This window comes from Anarhichas minor, unplaced genomic scaffold, assembly GCF_050575085.1.
Source record: "Anarhichas minor isolate MPS153535 unplaced genomic scaffold, ASM5057508v1 ptg000016l, whole genome shotgun sequence".
Taxonomy (NCBI): Eukaryota; Metazoa; Chordata; class Actinopteri; order Perciformes; family Anarhichadidae; genus Anarhichas; species Anarhichas minor.
The window spans coordinates 1,245,001-1,266,011 of record NW_027466462.1 but is presented as its reverse complement, the minus strand read 5'-3'; the positions used below and the strand labels follow the sequence as shown (position 1 = coordinate 1,266,011).

The 21,011-nt window shown below is 42.7% G+C and overlaps 1 protein-coding gene across 1 annotated transcript in view; it reads left to right on the top strand.

The window, feature by feature from the left end:
* Window positions 1-1,785: 1,785 nt before the first annotated feature.
* nhsl2 (NHS-like 2) overlaps window positions 1,786-21,011 on the top strand; it is a 58,094-nt gene continuing 38,868 nt past the window's right edge. Inside the window, exons 1-2 of the mRNA XM_076092356.1 lie at window positions 1,786-2,063; window positions 18,655-18,936. Coding sequence (XP_075948471.1) covers window positions 2,039-2,063; window positions 18,655-18,936 — 307 coding nt within the window. The 5' untranslated portion in view covers window positions 1,786-2,038. The remainder of the gene's footprint in view (window positions 2,064-18,654; window positions 18,937-21,011) is intronic.

Sequence of the window (21,011 nt, the reverse complement as noted above, 5' to 3'; positions counted from 1 at the left end):
AGAGTATCAAAGTCCATCTCTGAGATGTGCAACAGAAAGCCAAACGATGCTTTTTATCTCGGTGTAAAGATTTGTATTCATACTTCAGTGACAGAAGGAGCCGTTTCTATCAGCATTTCTATTAGTGTATTATTTGAACCTGTTTTTTATGAACTAATTATTTAATTTATCTGCTGCAACAACCGCATTCCCCCTCCGGGGATCAATTATCTTCTGTTTATCCGATCTGTAAGACCTTCTTATTGTTCTGCATATGAATAAAAAAGTGTCCAAAAGCAAACATTTGTACATGCAGGGACACTTACACAAGCACAGATGCACAGTATAAATCATACATACGATTTTTTTATGTATATTTCATTAACTTCAATTGCATTTTTGGAAATTCTCACCTCATATTTTCAGCTCCTTGTTTCATGTTTTCTTTCACTTCTTTCTTCACAACTTGAAAACAGTATAAAACCGTTTACGTCAGGGTCGAATGATCTTTCATTATTAGAATAACAAATGTTTTAGATTAAAATTCTGAATTGAAAGTGAACCAACCCTAACACGGCATACTCACACACACACACACACACACACACACACACACACACACACACACACACACACACACACACACACACACACACACGTGCTCACATAAGAATGCATGCATGTGTGAGTGCCTCTTGTCACCTGCAGTGTTTACAGGAAGTGACTGTTGAGGAGAGGAAGGAAAGGAGTCGGGCTGCACCGACAATAGACGTGATGGAGGGGAGGGAAGGCAGCAGAGCACATTTTATTGTGTGGTTGAGATATTTACGCACATTACTTTAACACCTTTTTGAGGAGGATAATATTTGGCTCCTAACTTAAGTTAGAGTATAAAACACTGAAGCCAAGTGTCCTAAAACCTGCATTCTCCCTACTGTCCACCAGGGGGCGACTCCTCTGGTTGTATAGAAGTCTATGAGAAAATGACTCTACGTCTCTCTTGATTTATTACCTCAGTAAACATTGTAAACATGAGTTTATGGTCTCAATCTCTAGTTTCAAGTCTTCTTCAATACAGCATGATGTTCATTTAGTACATTATTTAGAGTCAAACAGACCATAAAGCAGGGGATGCTTTAGGGCGGGGCTACACGGTGATTGACAGGTCTCTACCAGAGACGTATACGGCGTCTCTACGTCACTCTTCCGCATTCCAAATATGGTAACTTCCGTTTATCGGTTGCAAAAAAACCAACATGGCGACGGCCGTAATCCAAGATGGCAACGGCGGAATCGGCGAACTCCAGGCTTTAAAAACGGCAGTTCACAAACAAACAGGTGACGTCACGATGACTACGTCCACTTCTTGTATACAGTCTGTGCAATGGAAGCAGTATATATAGAAATGGCCGCCGCTCAGCCCATCGCGCTACGTTAATTTGAATAGAAGTGTCCGTTCTACTGCTGTTTTATTACTATACATGAGCTTCAGTGTGTCAGAATTGTGTGCATAGTTCCAAAGTAATGCAGCATTTATTTTTAATGCAGAAAGTTGGCACTGGACATGAGTCGTGTGCTGCTGAATTGAAAGATATGAGCCTAATTCTTCTCTGTGCATGAAGCATGCAAACCAACAGGCGAACACTCTGACCTTTATGGTCTTTCATTCTCGTCTCTGATTGGGTGCAGTGACCGACCGACTCATCTCTTTACAACTTTGTAGAGTCCTTAAAGGTAAGAGCTGAAGGGGAGGGAAGGGAAGGAGTGGGGGAAGTGTTAGGAGGAGAGAGGAAGGACCGTCAGTTTCCTCCCTTTCTCTCCTCTCACTCCACGTGAGAGAACATACTTTCCCTTCACTTTCTTTCTTTCTTTCTTGCCCTCCATTCTTTCTTTTCCCCCTCTGCTTCTCATATCTCTGCCAGACGACATGCTCGTAGCCCGAATGAGTCACCGGGTTTCACCTCCTCTGATTCCCCTCCTCTTTCCTTCTCCACTTTTCCCTCCCGAGTTCACATGTGCATGGTAGTTTCTCTGCCGGACAGAGTTTAGGAATACAGACATGGAGGTTTTCTGGTCCAGGACAGGTAAGAGACACATGGTTCATTTTCTACTGGGGGGAAATAAGGGATTCATGTTGGGGTTTTGAAAAGTTGGAGCAGAGAGCGGAGTGGTACTGAAACGAGGAGGGCAGCTTCTTCTGACGATAAGAAAAGTACAGGAATGTTACACTTGACATTAGCGAGGGTAACGTGACCGTTCGTCCGCATCGTTCCTGAGGTAACATGCAGCGTTGTATGCGTTTTCTTGTCGCCGTGGCTTTGGTGTTTTCTGGTATTTTTGAGGCACTTTTACGGCCAAAGCGTTCTGTTCTGGAACGTCACACATTGCAGGAGCATCATAGCTGTGTGTGGAGGTTTCACACATCTTTGAGAGGCAGGAGCATTGCAATACCTGGTGTTTGTCATAAGGCAGAGCAATTGTACATGTTAAAAAGAAAAACATGAAAAAAGCAGAAATTCTTGAAAATATACAGTAAAAAAACAGTCCAAAGTTTTCAATGTCTTGTTATGAAAATAAATGCTTTAAAAAAATCTTAACTAACCTCTTAATAATCAGTTTCTCCTTTTTGTTTCCCTTTAAATTGCTTCATGGTTGGAAAAATCTTATTCCAAACTGTGTGACAGTATTATTATAAATATTCAAACACGAGACTCCATGACTGCACTGTTGAATGGAAACTGTCAAATGGAAACATTAAGGATCAATTTATACATTTGGTATCTTTGGATCAGATCTCCACTAGAATTTCAAATAAAGTAATGCAAAACTGAAACCACATTTGGTTTTACACCAAAAAATAAACATATGGTCGTGTTTAAAGTTTGGAATGTAGACCTAGATGGCCAGCTTGGTGTGTATGTGCACCATCACAACCCAGTTGCCAGAAAAAAATGTTGGCATCGTACATTAAATAATGACGTTTCTGACCCCCAAAAAATGTTCCATGATTTAATATCAGCCTTGTGTCATGCTTGCAGAAACACAGAATGCTACGGGATAACAATGTGAAACGATTGGTAAGCTTTTGTCAACAAAACTACTTGATTAAGGTTAGAAAAAACATCATGGTTTGTGTCAAAATAATGACGTGACAACGTAACGTAACAATGTAATGTAACAGCATTAAACAACAGCGTAACGCAACAACCTTAAGTAACAATGTAACTGAACAATGTAACAGTATAAAATAACAGCGTAACAGAACATCATAACATAATCAGTTAAGTGACAATGTAACCTAACAACGTAACGTAACAACGTAACAACGTAATGTAACAGCATTAAATAACAGCATAACAGAAGAACATTAAGCAATGTTAAGTGACAATGTAACAGAACAACGTAACAGAACAACGTAAAGTAACATCATATCGTAGCAACGTAACGGTAAAATGTAAAATAACAACATAACATTGTAAGGTAACAACACAACATAATAACCTAAAGTAACAACAACGTAACAACATGAAGCAACAACATAACCGAAGAACATAAAGTAACAATGTGAAATAATAACGTAACAATGTAATGTAACAATGTTACAGAACAATGTAAAGTAACAATATAAAGTAACAACTTAAAGTAACAACTTAAAGCCATTCCACGTATCTGTGGTTTGCAGACACGTGCATTGCCAACATTTTGTCCTGGCGACTGGCTCTTTGTATGCAGTAGAGACCACACTTTGCACTTTGTTAATTTTCTTTTTGCCCACCAACAGTCTTCACACACGCCTGTTAAAGTGCCACAAGGTCAAATGAGGTAATTTCTGTATGTGTGTGTGTGTGTGTGTGTGTGTGTGCTGGTTGCTTTCTACACATACATTGGTTTGACTGTGTTGCTGAAAGTGCATTTTGACTCTGGCTGGGTCACTGTGTGGTTTTGTGCTCGGCTACAATGGTTTCCAATAGAGCAATTATTATAATATACACGCACACACACACACACACACACACACACACACACACACACCACCATTTTACACTCCAGCATGGAAAGATTTACCCTGACACACACAGAGTCACATGCTAGCACACACACACACACACACACACACACACACACACACACACACACACACACACACACACACACACACACACACAGAGTATTTCACATACTTAGACATCATGCTCAGTTCCACGATAACACACTCACACACATGCATGCTTCTCCCATTATCTCTCTCTCTCTCTGTCTCTCCCTCTCTCTCTCTCTCTCTCTTGCCCCGTCTCTCCACCGCTGCCCAGTGTAATAGGAAAATGAAAGGGGAAAGAAATCAAGTCTCATCGAGTTCTTATGCAGATGAGTTTCTAAATGCGGCGCCTCAATTGTCGGATCGGCCGCGGCTGCAACGCGCGATGGATAGAGTGATGGTGTGAGCCTGAGGAGTGAGAAGGAGTGAGAGAGGAGGGCGGGAATGAAAGGAAGTGAAGAAGAAGAAGAAGTTTCTATATGAAACCCTTTGATTATAAATTGGTTCTCTGAAAGTATACAAAGTAATCTAGTGATAAAAGACATGTTTTAGTTATAATAACAGTATAATATAACATTCTACACTCACGTCCTCTCTTTGTCCCTCAGACCAAAACATGAGTCTGATATTTGTTCATCTCTGGTGCCTGTAATGTTTACATGATGGACTGTGTGTGTGTGTGTGTGTGTGTGTGTGTGTGTGTGTGTGTGTGTGTGTGTGTGACGGGGAATGTATATTAAACGAGCCTGTAAATGATGATGACTGTGACCTGCGAGTCACTGTCCCTCTGGTATTTTGGCTCCACATCAGCTAGTGTGTGTTAGTGTGTGTGTGTGTGTGTGTTCATGAGTGTGTAAGCGAGAATGTGAACCAACCACATATTTTTATTTTGACTCCATCCGTCTCTTTCTGTTTCAATTATTTGTTGTGCTATAAATTTGACATTTGCTTTTAAGAATAAGTTCAAAAAACATGTAATGGAAAGACTGTTTTTTAAATGACCTAAACATACCGTATCTTTGGCATTCAGATATGTGTCGAATACAAAAAAGAGGAAAAAGCTGGTCAGAATTGTTCTGTTAGAAGCTCATTAGATCATCGCAGAGCGTCATGTTTCGTCTCCGGTGCTTGCGTTTATTAGAGCCGTCTGTCAGATGAACAGGAAGTAGATGGAGTGATGTTTCCTGCCAAATTCTCCTCAGAGACAATGGCTCCTGGAAGCAATCTGACTGAGACAGCACAGCCCTCCAGGGCCAATGTGTGTGTGTGTGTGTCTGTGTGTCGTGGTGGTCTGTGCAACATCAACCCGCTAAGCAGTCCAGACACACACACACACACACACACACACACACACACACACACACACACACACACTGACACAGTGTGGGAATAATCCGAAATGAGAGGCAGGATGAAAAGCACATTCTTTATGAGCGGTGCTGTGGACGTGAGTCACAGTGGGAGCTGGTATCGGTCGCTGTGGGTACCGGTGGGGTTTTATAGTGTGCTGTCAGACGAGGTTAACTCTATCAAAGCGGTCTGCAACTACAGGAAGTGGTGCCAAAACAAATGCGAGAGCCTGGCAGCTGGCGATAAGGTGCCTGTGGGGATTGTAGTCTGTTCTGACAGATGAGGCCAACTGTCAACGTGCGCCGGACAGGAAGTACAGCTCGGGATCTGGAGGCTCCAAAAGCAACATGTTTATTATCGTAGGAATTAATCTAATTGGCAAATGTGCATTTATTCAAGGCTGTACTGAAGTACACATTTGAGGTACTTATACTTTACTTGAGTGTTTTTATTTGATGCTACTTTGTATTTCTTCTACATCTCAGAGAAGACAACTAAAACTTTGAGCTACAAAACCTCATGACCCCCGTAAGAGCTGAGTGTAGCTGCAAGTATTGATTGGTGCAGCTTTAAATCTGTAATAATATATGTTTTTGTTGGGGGATCCTGATTGCTCTGTTGGCCAATGACCAGTTCACGCTACACGACTTTAGCCCTGATAAGAGGCTTTAGCTCGGCGCTCAGGCGATGTTTGCAGGCTGTTCTCATCCAACATTCGTATATAGAGCTATGCCTACGAAAAATAATGCACCGTGATGCAAAGATATCCCACAAAATCAATTCATATGTTATTCACATGATCATGAACGAGGAAATATAAAGAACTCTAAAACACACACGTGGGGGGCTGGAGTGGACTGGAACTAAGTAAATTGACACGTGTTGCTGGACTTTTGTAGGGAAACTCACAAAAAATGAGTAACTTTTTGTAAGATATCCAAACGTTGTATGAGGATACGTTACTATATGTGATCTGTTCAAAGATGCTCGCCGGGGAGGCCATCATCATCTCTCATGTTTCCTACTAGGCTTCTTGTCCCTTTCTCTTGTCATATAAGAGGTTTACAAGTACGAATGAATGAGTGTCCACATCTGTTATCCAGCTGTTTGCCGTGGAAATCAACCACTGCATGTCTGACCTGGTGGGAAAGTTCATAACTCAGACTCAACACAAGAAGGCCCACAGTGTAGAAAACCCTCGTAAATGCTAAAAATACTAAAATATGAGTGTTTTGTGGAAATGAAACATTGCAGCGGGAGATCTCTTCTTGCTGGAGCAGCGTGAGTTGTCCTCGCTGCCGGTTGTTGCAGTTTACAGCATCCAATATTAAATGCATCATGATTTGTTGTTCAGCATGAAATGTTAAAGCGACATCATGTACTTGTTAAGCAAAGACGAACCAGCACGTACGACTCGGGAAGGCTGGTCGCTGCGTTAAGCGCTCCCCTGTTTAGTTGTGTGGCATTTAAGAGACACCGTCTCCGTGGGAAAATGTGATTCACTTAGATTCGTTGTCACATGTTCATTTAACATTAGCATTTTCTGTCTTTTTAAACTCTTATTTTGAAACTCTGTGCAGATGTTTCTTTGCTTGGATAGGAGTTGACAGCTGTTCTGATTGTGTGTGTGTGTGTGTGTGTGTGTGTGTGTGTACAGAACACCTTGGACCATCTGTGTCCCAGTGTATACTGGGCATGTGTATTTGCTACAGGGTCAGCGTGGGTGCGTGTGTGTGTGTGTGTGTGTGTGTGTGTGTGTGAGGTAAAGCGATAAACGGAGATTGATGGACTACAGCAGGAAGAGTGCGCACTGACCTCTGCCGATGGGGTCAAAAGAGAAGACCTGGAGAGAAGACCTTGGCAGGAAGGGAGAGACTCTGTGTGTGTGTGTGTGTGTGTGCGTGCGTGTGTGTGTGTGTGTGTGTGTGTGTGTGTGTGTGTGTGTGTGTGTGTGTGTGGTGGGCAGGGTTGCGAACAGGAACGGGTATAGCCAATGACCTTGGTAGACCTGTGACATCACTTCCTGTCTGTTTGCCGCAGTCTTTTTCCTCTGGGGCGAAAGGCGGGACTCATACACAGATATACAAACCCTCCTATAGTTCCTCATGTATACATACACACACACACACACACACACACACACACACACACACACACACACAAACTCCCTCACCTCTGGTAGAAGTAGCTGAGTCACCCTCAGCGGCCCTGCCGAATGATATCTGCAGTATGTGTGTATTATCAATCACTGTGATAAATAATCAGTGACTGTGTGTGTGTGTGTGTGTGTGTATGTGTGTGTGTGTGTGTGTGTGTGTGTGTGTGTGTGTGTTTGGTGTCTGGATTTACAGTTGCAGTCGTTATGGTGACACACAGTCCGTCCTAACATTCTGGACATGAGTTAGTGGAGTGTGTTGAAGTTACAGAGTAGTGCTGCACAATATGTTCTTTCAGCATCGATAATCCGATGCGCAATAGTCTCAAAAGTCGGCATACTCAAACAGGTCATGCTGCAACGTTTTTGCTGCGCCATGTAAAAGGAAAACTCTCACGGTTCTTATTTTCCTTTATAATCCAGTGTTTCTTATTAAGTACCTAAAGTCTACAGTATGTAGGCCCGGCAGTTTCATAATGAACTGTAAATGTTTTGTTGCCTGAACCTAACTCAGAAGTTTTGTTGCCTGAACCTAACTAAGTAGTTTTGTTGTCTCAACCTAACTAAGTAGTGTTGTTGTCTCAACCTAACTAAGTAGTTTTGTTGTCTCAACCTAACTAAGTAGTTTTGTTGTCTCAACCTAACTAAGTAGTTTTGTTGCCTGAACCCAACTAAGTAGTTTTGTTGTCTAAACCGAACTAACTTGTGTTGTGTGTAGACGTGTAACAAGTAGAAATCAACACGTGTTTCTAGAATTTAGTAGGAAAACGCACAAAAAATGAGGAGTCATTTTTTGTAAGATATCATACAAACTGTTAAACCTCTCAACCCGACCCATCTTTAAAACATGGAGCCCGTGTCGTCGACCATGCATTGTGGGTGTGACTTTTATGGTATATCATTCATATCTATACAACCAATGAGTTTGTGATTAAGTTGTTTACACAAGCGCGAAAATAGTTAATACATCCAGCCTCTTAGTTTTAATCCAGCAGATTTCCCACAAAGTCTGGCCTGTTTGGCTCAAAGTGATCATCTCATTTATTTCTGCTATTAATACCAGTACCTCAGCATGGACGTGTTGTTATTAAACGCTCCTCGTGGTACCTTCAAACACTCTTCATGCCTGCAAAGCACAACGTATCCGCGGCTGACCTCTTTTTCCACTTTAATGATGCAAGATTATAACATAACATATTTGAGTCGGGAAGCTTAAATAACACGGCTGCTCGTACACAGCCGCCGGTGCGTCTCCAGAAAATGAATGACACCAAAGATTAGGAGGCTTTTTCTTTCATCTTAATTCTCGGAAATCATCTTTTACAGCTGATTGAAGCTTTTATTTTTGTTACGATTGTGACTCAGTCATTGGCAGTATTGCATATTAGATCATTGTGGTTCTCCACCACATTCCTGGCATATCAGCACCGTTAAACAATCTGGATTTGTTTACTGTATTTAAACTGCTATTCATGCAGGAGCGACGTGCGTATGTGTGTGAGAATACACAACAGCTTGCTTTGCACTTTGCTCTGCATCCATTAAGTCCACTCGTGCTTTAAATGCCTTGCGCAAGGGAGTAGTTGAGTGAGAGGTTGCGCTGTGAAAAGTGTTCATATGTGCTGGGATTCATTGTCCAGCATCAAGTCACATGACACAACGACTAACTTCATTTTGTGGTAATTCATAAGTGCTGCATGTGGCAATGTTGGAACTCGAGAGAGGTGGAGTCAAATGAAATAGATCACAATCAGTTGGGGTTTAAACTTCGATATTGATCAACTAGATTGCATCAATGACGCTTCCTCAGGCTGAACAACAGCTGCATGTTTCTACAATTACACCATTTTATATCAGCCTTTTGTTAAATCCTGCATATTGGTGAGTCATGTCATCCGTCCCCGACCACACAGTTAACTGTTCTGAATCATTCATTTTCTACTGAACGCATTAACAGGCTGGAAAGGTTCACCTTGCCACAAATACGGAAAAAGGTCTATTCGCTGCGTCAGAGCCCACGTTGCAATTAAAACAATACAATTCTGGTTGCAAGGCAGAAAAATGTGCCAGAAAAATGTATATTCAATGGGGTCAAATATATTGGAAATTCCATAGATCATCTGTACAATTTATTTAACACACACGATTAAACAAGACATGTAAATGAGTCTGTGGAGTGACTGAAATGCTTTTCATTCATGCTTAAGTCTGTGGTTGTGTGTGTGTGTGTCGGTGTTTACGGTTAAGGTTTAGGTTAAGGTTAGGATGAGGCTGGTAGTGGTTAAAGTTGGAGTCTCCAGGAAATGAATGTAAGTCAATGTTATGTCCCCAAAAGTGCTGAAAGCAGGACGTGTGTGTGTGTGTGTGTGTGTGTGTTGCCAGCAGTGAGTCACGTTAACTATCTCCTCGTCCGACTCACCACCAGAATCAAAATGACGCAAATCTCTGCGTCAGTAATCAGCATAAAATTGGATCTTTGTTCCTGTTAGCAAACATGACTGAACGCATCCAGCTCTTCAATTAGGCCCCCGACCGACACACACACACACACACACACACACACACACACACACACCTCCTCATTACCTTCAAATCCATTACTCCACCCTCTGGTTTGTCTCCCATATTGTGTGTGTGTGTGTGTAATGAAGGAGATATGACAGAAGCAGAGTGGATGGAGAGCTCTGGGGAAGAAGTGAGCGGCGACAGAGAAAGAAGAGGAAAAGGAGGGAACTCAGGGTGATTTGGTGAATAAAGGATGAAGTCAAGCGAGACATAGAGAGAGAGAGGAAGAGGAGGGAGAGTGATTCAGAGAAAGAGGGATGAGGAGGATAAACAAGTGAAAGGAAGGAGGGCGAGGATGAATTGTGGCTCATGTCACTATAAATTACTTCCAGGTTCTAATAACTGCAGACAGCCAGGACACCCTTTTAGTGGTGTGTGTGTGTGTGTGTGTGTGTGTGTGTGATTGCATTTGTCTTCGATTGCTCGAGATGCCGTCTGAGAAAACAAATCTTTATATTTAACGCCGTTAAATGCATTTAATAACATATTTACAAGTATTGTGCTTTTTTTTTCAAGCTAATTCAACTCTAAAATCAGATTTGCGTTGGCAGAGTTTTTGGCTTGGTTTCATATTCGAGGGCATTTACGGTAAAACACACACACACAAATTGTGCTGTTTCAGCAGAAAATTGATTTAGCAGCTTTTTTTTTGTTGTAAAAAAAGGAAAGATTATAGGATAAGCCGTGCAAAGATAAGAAGAAGCTCTTCTTTACATTCTTATTGCCAACAATTCGCATGAAATGTTACATTCTGCCTTCCGTACCATGCGTTTGGCTCTCAGCTCCAGTTCCTGCTTCCTGAAGATGTAACTCTACAAAAACTTGATTGCGTGTCAGTGTGCTTGCAAATTGTGCCTTTTGTTTTATACTCTATGTTACAAACATGAGAACATTCAAACTACAGTTTGTGGTTCCTGTCTGTGTTTTTACGCCGGCTCCTCCTGCAGGGGGCAGCACTGAGCTGCAGAGAGGCCTCTGGCTGCATGAAGGCCATGAACACACAGATCCTCTTAGTGACAAAGATGTGTAACATATGAACATGCACACACTCAAATTTACCCCAATGTGTCCACTTACAGTGAAACTGATGCTCTGAGGGAACATTCATTCCCGTGTCCAGACCACTCGGCGCATTAATTAGCAAGTCTCCTTAAAACAACTCTGATATCGCCATCTGTCACAGCTGGGACTCTCCTGCAGAGGGATTTAAGGAACATGTTTTCCATATTTCACTAAGAAATATCTGCATCGTAAAAAGTGAAAGGGTAAAAAAACAAATTGTTTTCTAAATCAGAGAATATCCCTGAAATGAAAGAATATGAGGCAAAAGAGGCCTTGATGATCAGTAGAACCGTTTTTAGAATTTTCATAAACACAAGTAAATAATGCAATAAACCAGAGATGAAAAGCAGTTAATATTTCACTAAGATAAGACCAAAACACCAGTAAATATTGGACTAAACTAAGGCTAAAACACCAGTAAATATTGGACTAAACTAAGGCTAAAACACCAGTAAATATTGGACCAAACGTGTATTTAGAGTAGATTCATATAGATAATGTATTCAGTTACAGATCTCATGAGTAAATGGGGTATTTAGTGGTAAAATTTTAATATTTTTTGCCAACATGCACACAAGTGTTTAGTGTAGCACCAGGTTTTTTGATACCCAAAAAGAGTAAATACATTTTTTTTCTTAGCAATTACTTTCACACAGTTTTTTTTATCTGTGGCGCTTCATGACATTCACAGCAAAGCGACTCGGAGGTCCGTTATATCATCTGCGTCGAACAACAAAGGTCAGCGCGGATGATGTCTCTGCTCAGGACGCCTGCTTCATTTCGATAACGACGCCCACAAGGACGGCTAATGTTCCGTTTGGGTCTCAGTGTGGCCGATAAATCTAGTTTACTGCGCGGCCCACACACACACACACACACACACACACACACACACTTTATTTTAGCCGGCTTTTTTTTTATAGGGCAGTGACAGCATTATTTAAGGCAAACATAAACGAGTCTGCTGAGCATTGGGCTAATGTGGCTCATAAGCCTGTCATTCACAAACACACACACACACACACACACACACACACACACACACACACACACACACACACACACACACACACACACACAGGTCACTACTTGGCGCTATAGCTCCTCGTAGCAACCGCATTACCTTTCCTCACAAGTGTGTGAAAGATACACGGATGTATTTGTACCACGCAAACACGAAACCTGCGCGAGTACGTGGGTGACAAAAACTATAAAAATATGAGTTTTACGCCTGTGTGTGTGTGTGTGTGTGGGGGGGATAAAGTGTGTATGTGTGTGTGTGTGTGTTCGGTGATAACAGCTTGTCTAAATCTGCGTCCATCCCCTGCGGACACTCCGACGCACACAGAGGGGAACGGATTAGTAATAGGCCTCAGAGAGAGAAATAACTTTCATGCAACACCTCGCTGATGCATGTGGGAATGTGTGTCACTAAAGAGTAGGTGTGAAACTGGTTTTTGTGTGGCATCTCTCTCCCTGTTGTGAGAGTGGGAGCAGTGCAAGTATCACTCCTGTGTTTTCTCCGTGTCAGCTGGAAGTAAAGCTTTAATGATGGAGAAGGTCAGTGGGTGCACCGGCTTGTTTTGTCACTGGTGCCAGTAATGATTCATTATCATCTCTAGCTACTCGTACCACTGGTATTACTGGTACTGTACATATTCTACTGCACTGGATCCCCTCACATCTTCTACTTAAAGTGACTGTGAAGAACTTTAAACTGGTCCTGAACCAGTCTCAGTGGAGTCCTGGTCCTCTATCAGACCTCCATCAGTAAACAGACCATCAGAGAGAAGATGGTCTGTTTCTATAGAGTTATTCTGAATTCTCATTGCAGTATATGTACTACATTGCTGTACAACCTGTCTACATTGCAGTTTGTAAATGCTGCTGTGTTGACGGTGAATTTGAGGGCGAGATGCTTCCTCGTGTTTTGGATTTGTAGTGTTTGCTTGATGAGCATCACTTATTGTCCAAGAATGATTCTTTACTTTATTTACTTAACAGCTGGAAAATTATACTTCAGGTTAAAGAAGAATATGTCACATCTACCTGAATCATGAATCATCACTTTCTTACTGATAAAGACGTATATTTCTTTTTAAATCCTTCCATCCTGTCACTGTAATGCTCTTCTCTCCAGAACCGTCTCTTCCATTTACTCAAAAGGACTGTGGAGATTACTTTTCTTTCTTCTCCTCTTCCTAAATCTGCCCAGTGATGCCCAGCAGCTTGTGTGTCTCCTCCATCCAATCCCTCCATCTTCCCTCCTTTTCATGTCACCGCGGTTACATAAGGGAGGAAGAGTGAGGAGGACTGAGCGTGCTCTGTGTGTGTATATATGTGTGTGTGTGTGTGTGTGTGTGTGTACGGCTGCTGCTCAACTTAAAATCAAGAATTAATTGTTAACCTCAAAGGAAACAAATCGTCCCCCGAAGACTCTCTCGTATCCGTCAAAACAAACTGGTCCATCAGGTTTGAAAGTATGTTTAGAAAATTCCTCTCAGACGCTGAGACGGTGAAGACAAAACCAAAACACACAACAATAGCTACCTGATTTAAAAACAGCAATAACAACATTGGCTTCTCGTTTAGGAAGCAGAGAAAGCAATTTATTTAACTATTTTTCACTGAAAACATACAACTAATAATATTTGGTCTTTAGTCGGTGCAATCAGCTGTGCTGGTTTAGGGTTCAATTCCCTCTGGAGGTACTTTATTAAATGTAAACTTTCGTCGAACAGCCCTGGCCTGATAGTCATTTTGTTACACCTCTATTAGTCAAATAATCCCCCGATCAGCCAAAGTAGCAAAGTGTGTGTTATCATTTTAGCTGACAGAGAGGCTAGGCTAACTGGCGTTAGCAAGCTGCTCAGAGCTAAGTCAGCTAGAGTTTTAGCTTCTGTCAACACTGTTCAGACTGTGAGTCAGTTATTTTCTTATGTGTCTAGTATTTTCTTGACATTTACAAACATTAGGCTCTACATCTGTCATGATAACTTGTAAAAAAAATAGGTGGGTTGTGACCATTTTTGCTAATATAGCTAACTAGCTAATGTTAGCTCGCCAGCAGAGCCAATTGTCGTCATTGCCCTTTGTCTCGAGAGAGCAAAACAAGATCATTTTGAATTGCTCAACACATTTCTATGAGTATTTTACAGTCATGAAGCCCTCAGTCGTCAGTGGTGTGAAACTTTATACCAATGTCCTATTTTCTAGCATCATACCACTCAAAAGCAGCATATATCCTCAGAACCTGCTCCCTGATTGACACATCATGGCCACTGTACTTTGAATTTTCTCTTCTTATGAAGTGACAGGCTGTCTTCTTTTACGGTCTTCTGCCAGCATGTCTTCTTTTTATGTCTTAGCTTAGACATGGAGCTGTACGACTCAACGTCAACAGTCCTGCCATTTTACTTTTCCTGTTTTGCTTACATCCAGCTTTGTGGAGCTTTAAAATTGGTTTCCAATGGCGCTGTATGATCTGCCTTTGCGCTGCAGCAGCGGTGGTGTGCATTGGACTCGAGCCTGACTCCCGCGAGGCTTCCAGTCTGTGAAAAACCTTGTTGGATAGACGACGACTCCTCGCTTTGTCGATGTGCAGTGAGAACAGTGAGCGATTCTTAGCGACACAGATACAGCGACGTCTCAATGGTACGACAGTACGGTAGTTAGCGGTCCCTCCTTATCTCCCCTCTCTCTCTGGATTGTGTGTAATTTGTGCCACATTTTCAGAAACTCCTGAGGCTTCTAAGACATAAGCACGTATTACCTAACTCGCACAAATGCACACTCTCACCCACACAAAATCATATATTTAACTTTTTAAAATCCCGCATATTTTAAAAACTCCATAATTGATCGAGCAGCTGTGAACGGCTGATATTTAAGCTATATATTACCTGTAACTTTTTAAAGAAACCATTTTTAGTTTGCAACCGTGTGTTGGTACAATTAACACAACACATTTCCAGATGTTTTCAACTGTGTCTTTTGGGAAGTTTGGTGCCAAAGCGTAGTATCCCGAATCACGTTAATTAAAGAGCAACTTCAGGCTTTGTTACAAATGACTCTGACATTAATTAGTTGTAAATATCCATCAAAAAATAAACAAACAAGCACTAATAAAAGGTTGCAAAACTAATTTAGTCTACCTCCATAATTCAGTGTCTTGACATCCTGTATTGAAACATTTACTCTGGAATTGAACACCTTAGGCTCCACTATTTGTTTGTACAGAAAACCTGACGTGCTTTGCTTTTGTGAAGGCTGGAACATTTTATTTTTTTCAGTTCCCAGTTTAGGTACGTCCTTCGCTCTGAGCGATCTGAAGAGTGCATCTTTTTTTATATTGTAGACAATGAGAAAAAAGGAAGCTGGCGATTTGAAAAGATGTTCCCAGTGAGCACTTAAACACCACATCACATCTCTTAGAGAGAAAATATCTCTCAGTGGTTGAAGTATTTCTCGTTCCCCCGCCTACTGTAGGTTGCAAAGGTTAGGAGACGAGATCTCCAGTAGCCACAATCGAGGTGCAACCTTTCGAAAATTTGAAACTTGCAAAGCTCGTAACACAATGTAAGGATTTATTATATTACACAATTTACTTAAAATGCTCAAGCGTGAGCCAGCATCTGACAAAAAGGACCAAACTCCAAAATTTCTGGTGCACCCATTTCTAATGTTATCAACTTAAGTTAGCTTTCACTCAGGGACATGAACAGCTGTCTCCTTGGTGAAAGTCCTGTGTTTGTTCGACCCATTTATACACCTTACCTCCTCCGTCCGCGGCTACCTCACCGACTTCGTCGTTCCCGTCATAATTACTACAGTTTGTTTTAATTTTGTGTAAGTACGTATTTAGTTAATAACAACAGCAGCTCATAATGATTTTTGGCCGTATGTTGGAAGTTATTGTTGCCTAACGGACGCAAAGAAATTGTCCCAAAAAATACAACAAAGCAAGTGCAAAAAGTTTTTTCCCTTGCTTAAAATTCTACAGACAGAACATAAAAAAACTGTGTATAATCTGCTGGATGAGCCTCCGCTTCAAACTCAAGTTCCCTAATGGGATATTTAGCTCGCAGCAAGGCTCACAACACAATACATACATCCAGTAAACACAGATTAGCTTCAGAGAGAAACAATGCAGAAGAAAGTGCACCCGATTTAAGTCAAAATAAATGTATTTAAGGCTCCAAAATGAAACGGCAGAGCCTCCATGGTGAGATTATATGTCTGTTCTACAGTACCTTATAAATCATGCACGATTGCCTTTGTTCTCTTCTGATGCTAACTGATGTGCAACTCTGTATCGCAAACAGCCACTCTTTTGTGTGAAAGCAGCTTAAGGGAAGATGAAGCCGGTAGCTGGGAGGGTGAAATCGTGATTCCGTACAGTAACGGCTGGGTTTGTGAGGAGAGACGGCTGCTTCAGAGCAAACAAGACACGATAGTGCCGGTGGATTCGCTGCGGAATCACTGTATGCGTCTGTCTGCCGGGAACTGAGTGTTCTTTAAATATTAAAACTCTTTTTTTCAACTTCAAATCAAGAAATACTTTCTGCACATTTCCCCCCCCCCCACCACACAGAGGTTTTTGGTGTTTATCTGAGGAGCTCAACCAAAGCAGTTTATTGAGTAGTTGGTGCGTCAGGAACACTCTGACATGGACAAAGTGACATTTCTGTAACAGGGATCTGTCTCACTGTGAGTTGTTTTTCCACCGATGTTCTACGAAGTACTTTAGAGGATCATATATTATTGAAATATTGAGAAATTAAATTGAGGCCTGAGAGTTTCAGTCTTTTTTTATTGGTATGGATGTTGATTGAGTGAAATGCACATTAGTATCCTGGTTGTTTATCTTATTTGGTGCGTGACTCTTTAGTAGGAACATGCTGTTGTGTGTGTCTTGGTTCCTCAATATTTCAGCCACTTCCTGTACTGACCGCCGATTAATTAACCCCTCAATTAGATTTAGCGTCTTTATCTAATCAGAGGTAATGCAAGTCAGAGTTTCCATACCGAGTCCGATACAAAAAGGCTTTCGAGTTTCCCTAGAAGTTATGTTTCGTTTGGGGTCCAATGATCAGAGCAGGAAGCAGCGTGTCATGAACGTGTGATCGAAGGTCAGAGTCTGGAGTGTTGCATGGCCGGGGAACATCTGTATCGCGTCTCAGACCCACAACTGATATTTAATCTATATGCTGATGATCTTTCGCTTTACTTATCCAAGTTTTATCGTGGGAATAATCATCTTAGGAGACATATGTTTCTGCAGTTGAAGCTCAAAAGAAGCTAATGTCTCATTGTTAGTTATTTTGCAGAATTGTTCATTCCTACTGGACAGATTCTCACCTCACGTTTGCAGTAATGCTTCTGTGACTTACTGCCTCGTGTAGACCATCATGAACTAATAATAGATGATGATTTCAGTGACTTTGTTCTCACAGAAAGTTTGTGGCGTTTCTTTTTGAAGCCGTTCGACGAGCTCAGATCGACCGCTCTGCATTCGCTCGTCGTGTTTTATCGGCTGCTGGATGTGTTCAAATTATTCAGTCAACACCGATTCACAGCGACGCCTTCATTCATGGATGGCCATTTGTGATATCGCTCCGAGTGATTTGTTGTGATTGTCTGTTTTGATGGGGGGGGAGCTGTTTTCAGCCTCTTTACTCCCCCCTTTCTGCCTCCATCCCTCCGTTCTCCTCCCTTTTAAATGTCATCCCTCTTTCCCTCCTCCTCCCGACCTTGTTCTTCTTTCTCTCCCTAATGCTACAATCACAATTTGTCTTTTTTCCTCTCTCTCATACCTCCCTGCCCTAATCCCTCCTTCTCCTCTCCCTTCCTCCCTCTCCCTCTCGCTCTCCTCCCATTCTTCTTCCCTCCTAATTAAGCGCTCCCTCTCTCTGTGTCTCCTCCAAATCTGTTCTCTACCTCTCCTCCTTCGTTTTCTCCCTAATCCCTGTTTCTTTTTCTTTTTTTCCCGTCCCCCCCACACACCCTCTATCCTTCCCTCCTTCCCTCCTTCCTTTCTTCCTCGGTCCTTGTTCTCCCTGACAACACATTGCGTTATGTAATCTGCGTCTCCGGGTATTAGTTATGCAAATTCATATATTTTTATTTACGTGTGGTTTCTCTTCCTCCTCCCTCCATCCCTTCTTTTCTCCTCTATTTCCTCTCTGCCTCATCTACTTTCACATCCTCTCATCCCTCTCTTTTGTCCCCCCTCATTTCCCCTTTTCTTCTCTCCCCCTCTTTCACTCCTTTCCCGCCTTCATCTTTAATCTCCTCTCTCCCCCCTTTCTCCCCCTATCTATCGCTCTTCCCTGTCACCCTCTTCTTGTCCTTTCTTCTTCCCCTTCTCTCCCTCCTTTTCCTTCCTTTCAATAATCTTATTTCCCGTCCTTATTCCCCTTTCTCCTCCCCTCCCATCCATCACTTCTTCCCAACATTTATTCCCTCCCTCTCTCTCTCCCTCCCTCCCTCCCTCTCTGTCCTCCAGCCACCAGCGGTCTAGAGGCGGAGAGCGGCAAGCGCGGCGGCAGCAGCAGCATCCACGGCGACGGCAACCACAGCATCAGCAGCGGCGGCGGCGGTGGAGGAGGAGGAGGAGGAGGAGGAGGAGGAGGAAGCAGCAGCAGCGGCGGCGGCGGCATCGGTGGTGCGGCCCACTTCAGGTCTCCATGGCAACAGAGCGTGAACGTGTTCGGCTCGTGGAGCAGGCCGGAGTGTGTCGAGGAGCTGCACCAGCAGGCGCAGCTCAACCTCCAGAGCCTGCTGCAAGGTAAGGGTGGATGGAGAGGGAGGCTATAAAGAAAGAGGGAGAGAGAGGGGGGGGGATTGGATGCATGGATGGATGGAGTGTGTGTGTGTGTGTGTGTGTGGGCGAGAGTGTGTCTGTGTGTTTGAGTGGGTGGGAAAGGCGTGGAGGCAGAAGCGGAGGCGGGTTGGGAGAGTGTTTACACGCGTGTGTGTGGCGTTGGACTGCGTTAATATGGGTGTGTATCGGTCGACTTAAAGGTGTGTGTGTGTGTGTGTGTGTTTTAGCATGCAGATATGCTGCGTGAGAGGGCGTGTGTGTGTGTGTGTGTGTGTGTTCCATTTCCCTCGCTATCTTGTGTTGATATTGTACTGAAGGGTGTGTGAGCGTGCGTGTTAGCTCACTCAATTCACCTTGCAGCGTTGTTATTTAAGGTGGTATTCGTGATTTTGCGCGTGTGCATTGAATACGATGAGCGCTGTGGATGTGCTTGATTGGGTGCTTGTGTGTGTGTGTGTGTGGGTTTATATTTCTAAGTGTGTGTGTGTGTGTGTGTGTGTGTGTGTGTGTGTGTGTGTGTGTGTGTGTGTGTGAAGAAAGAGGCATTCAAAGACATCTGTTTACATTTTAGTTTGTAGTTAGAGGTTACCTTGTTTTTGTTTTTTAAGGTGGAACGCTGTCATTCTCATTTCCATATCAGTCTCTTGCTTTGTAGTGTTCTGTGTGTGTGTGTGTGGGTTTATATTTCTAAGTGTGTGTGTGTGTGTGTGTGTGTGTGTGTTTGTGTGTGTGTGTGTGTGCAAATTAGCCCTCAAGGGAACTAGGGTTTCCATTTGTTCTCAGGTATAACTGTTTTTCTTTCAGCTAGATGCCTCTCTCTCTCTCTCTCTCTCTCTCTCTCTCTCTCTCTCTCTCTCTCTCTCTCTCTCTCTCTCTCTCTCTCTCTCCCTGCGTGACTCATGCTGTCTCGCCCTTTGCTCGGCTCTTCCATCTAAACGATCACTGTGGGTTTTTAGCTGAACGAACAAGGGGGAGGGAGGGGGGGGGGGGGGGTTGATTCAGAACTTTGAACACCTGAGGGAGTGAATGAACACGTTGCGTTTCCAGGTTCGTGCGTTTCCATTATTATGATTTTGGAGATATTGTATATCTCTCTTCAGGGTTTAAAGAATAAGGCTTCATGTAACAAGCAGAACCAATAAAGTATTAGTCCGTCCCGTAATACCTTCTGACTTCTCTACCCCTTGTGGCATTCTGCACCGAAGCCCATTGGCTCCCACTGAAAATGTAAATCTTTAAAAATGAGTCACATCCTCACTTCTGTCAAATAGTTGGTGGCCCCAAGCTTCAAGCGTCAGTTTTGGACCTATCAGGGACGATGTCATCGTTTTCGATCGTTACACGCAGAGTGGCTTTTCAAAATAAACTTCCGTCTTCAGAGGAAGGTTGAGGTCAAGGCAACCAAACCACTTAGTTGGGGTCAGGAGGTAAAAGAAGAGTGCTTGACGACACTTTTAAGTTTCGATTAGGACAAGAGCAGCGGTCTCCTGGCTGACAGTCCCGTGTTCGTTTGAGCCACCTGCCCTGCGTGGCCTCTCTCTCTGTTTTAATGATGATAGCAGGTGTGTTTACATCAGTTATTTCAAAGCCCGGTGCGTCTCATGTAGAAGCTAAAGGGCGCCTCCGTGCGTCGGTATCGGACGCTGATGGAGACTGACCAACTGTCGGTATTTGACGAGTTTGGAGTGAGACCGATTTGGTCATAGTGGCCCTCAAATTGATTCACTGAAAAATTCAATATTTTTCTTTTGGTGTGGCCTCTTGACAGTAATCTGTGCTCGCTGTAGAGACCTTGTACTTGCTGATACCTTGAGTGGCGGCTGAGCTGTGTGCGGATTATTTTACACTCACTAAACTGTCGGTTGAAGGAGATGAATTAGCGAGAAAACTTTCCGTTTCTGTCTGTGCTGCAACTAATTATTGAAATAGTCGTCTGAGCGGCTTAATAACTCATGCAATTAATGTGCACCTTAGGCATGACACGTGGTCAATAATGGTGTTTTGCAAATGAAGCTACTTGTCATACAAACTTCACTTCA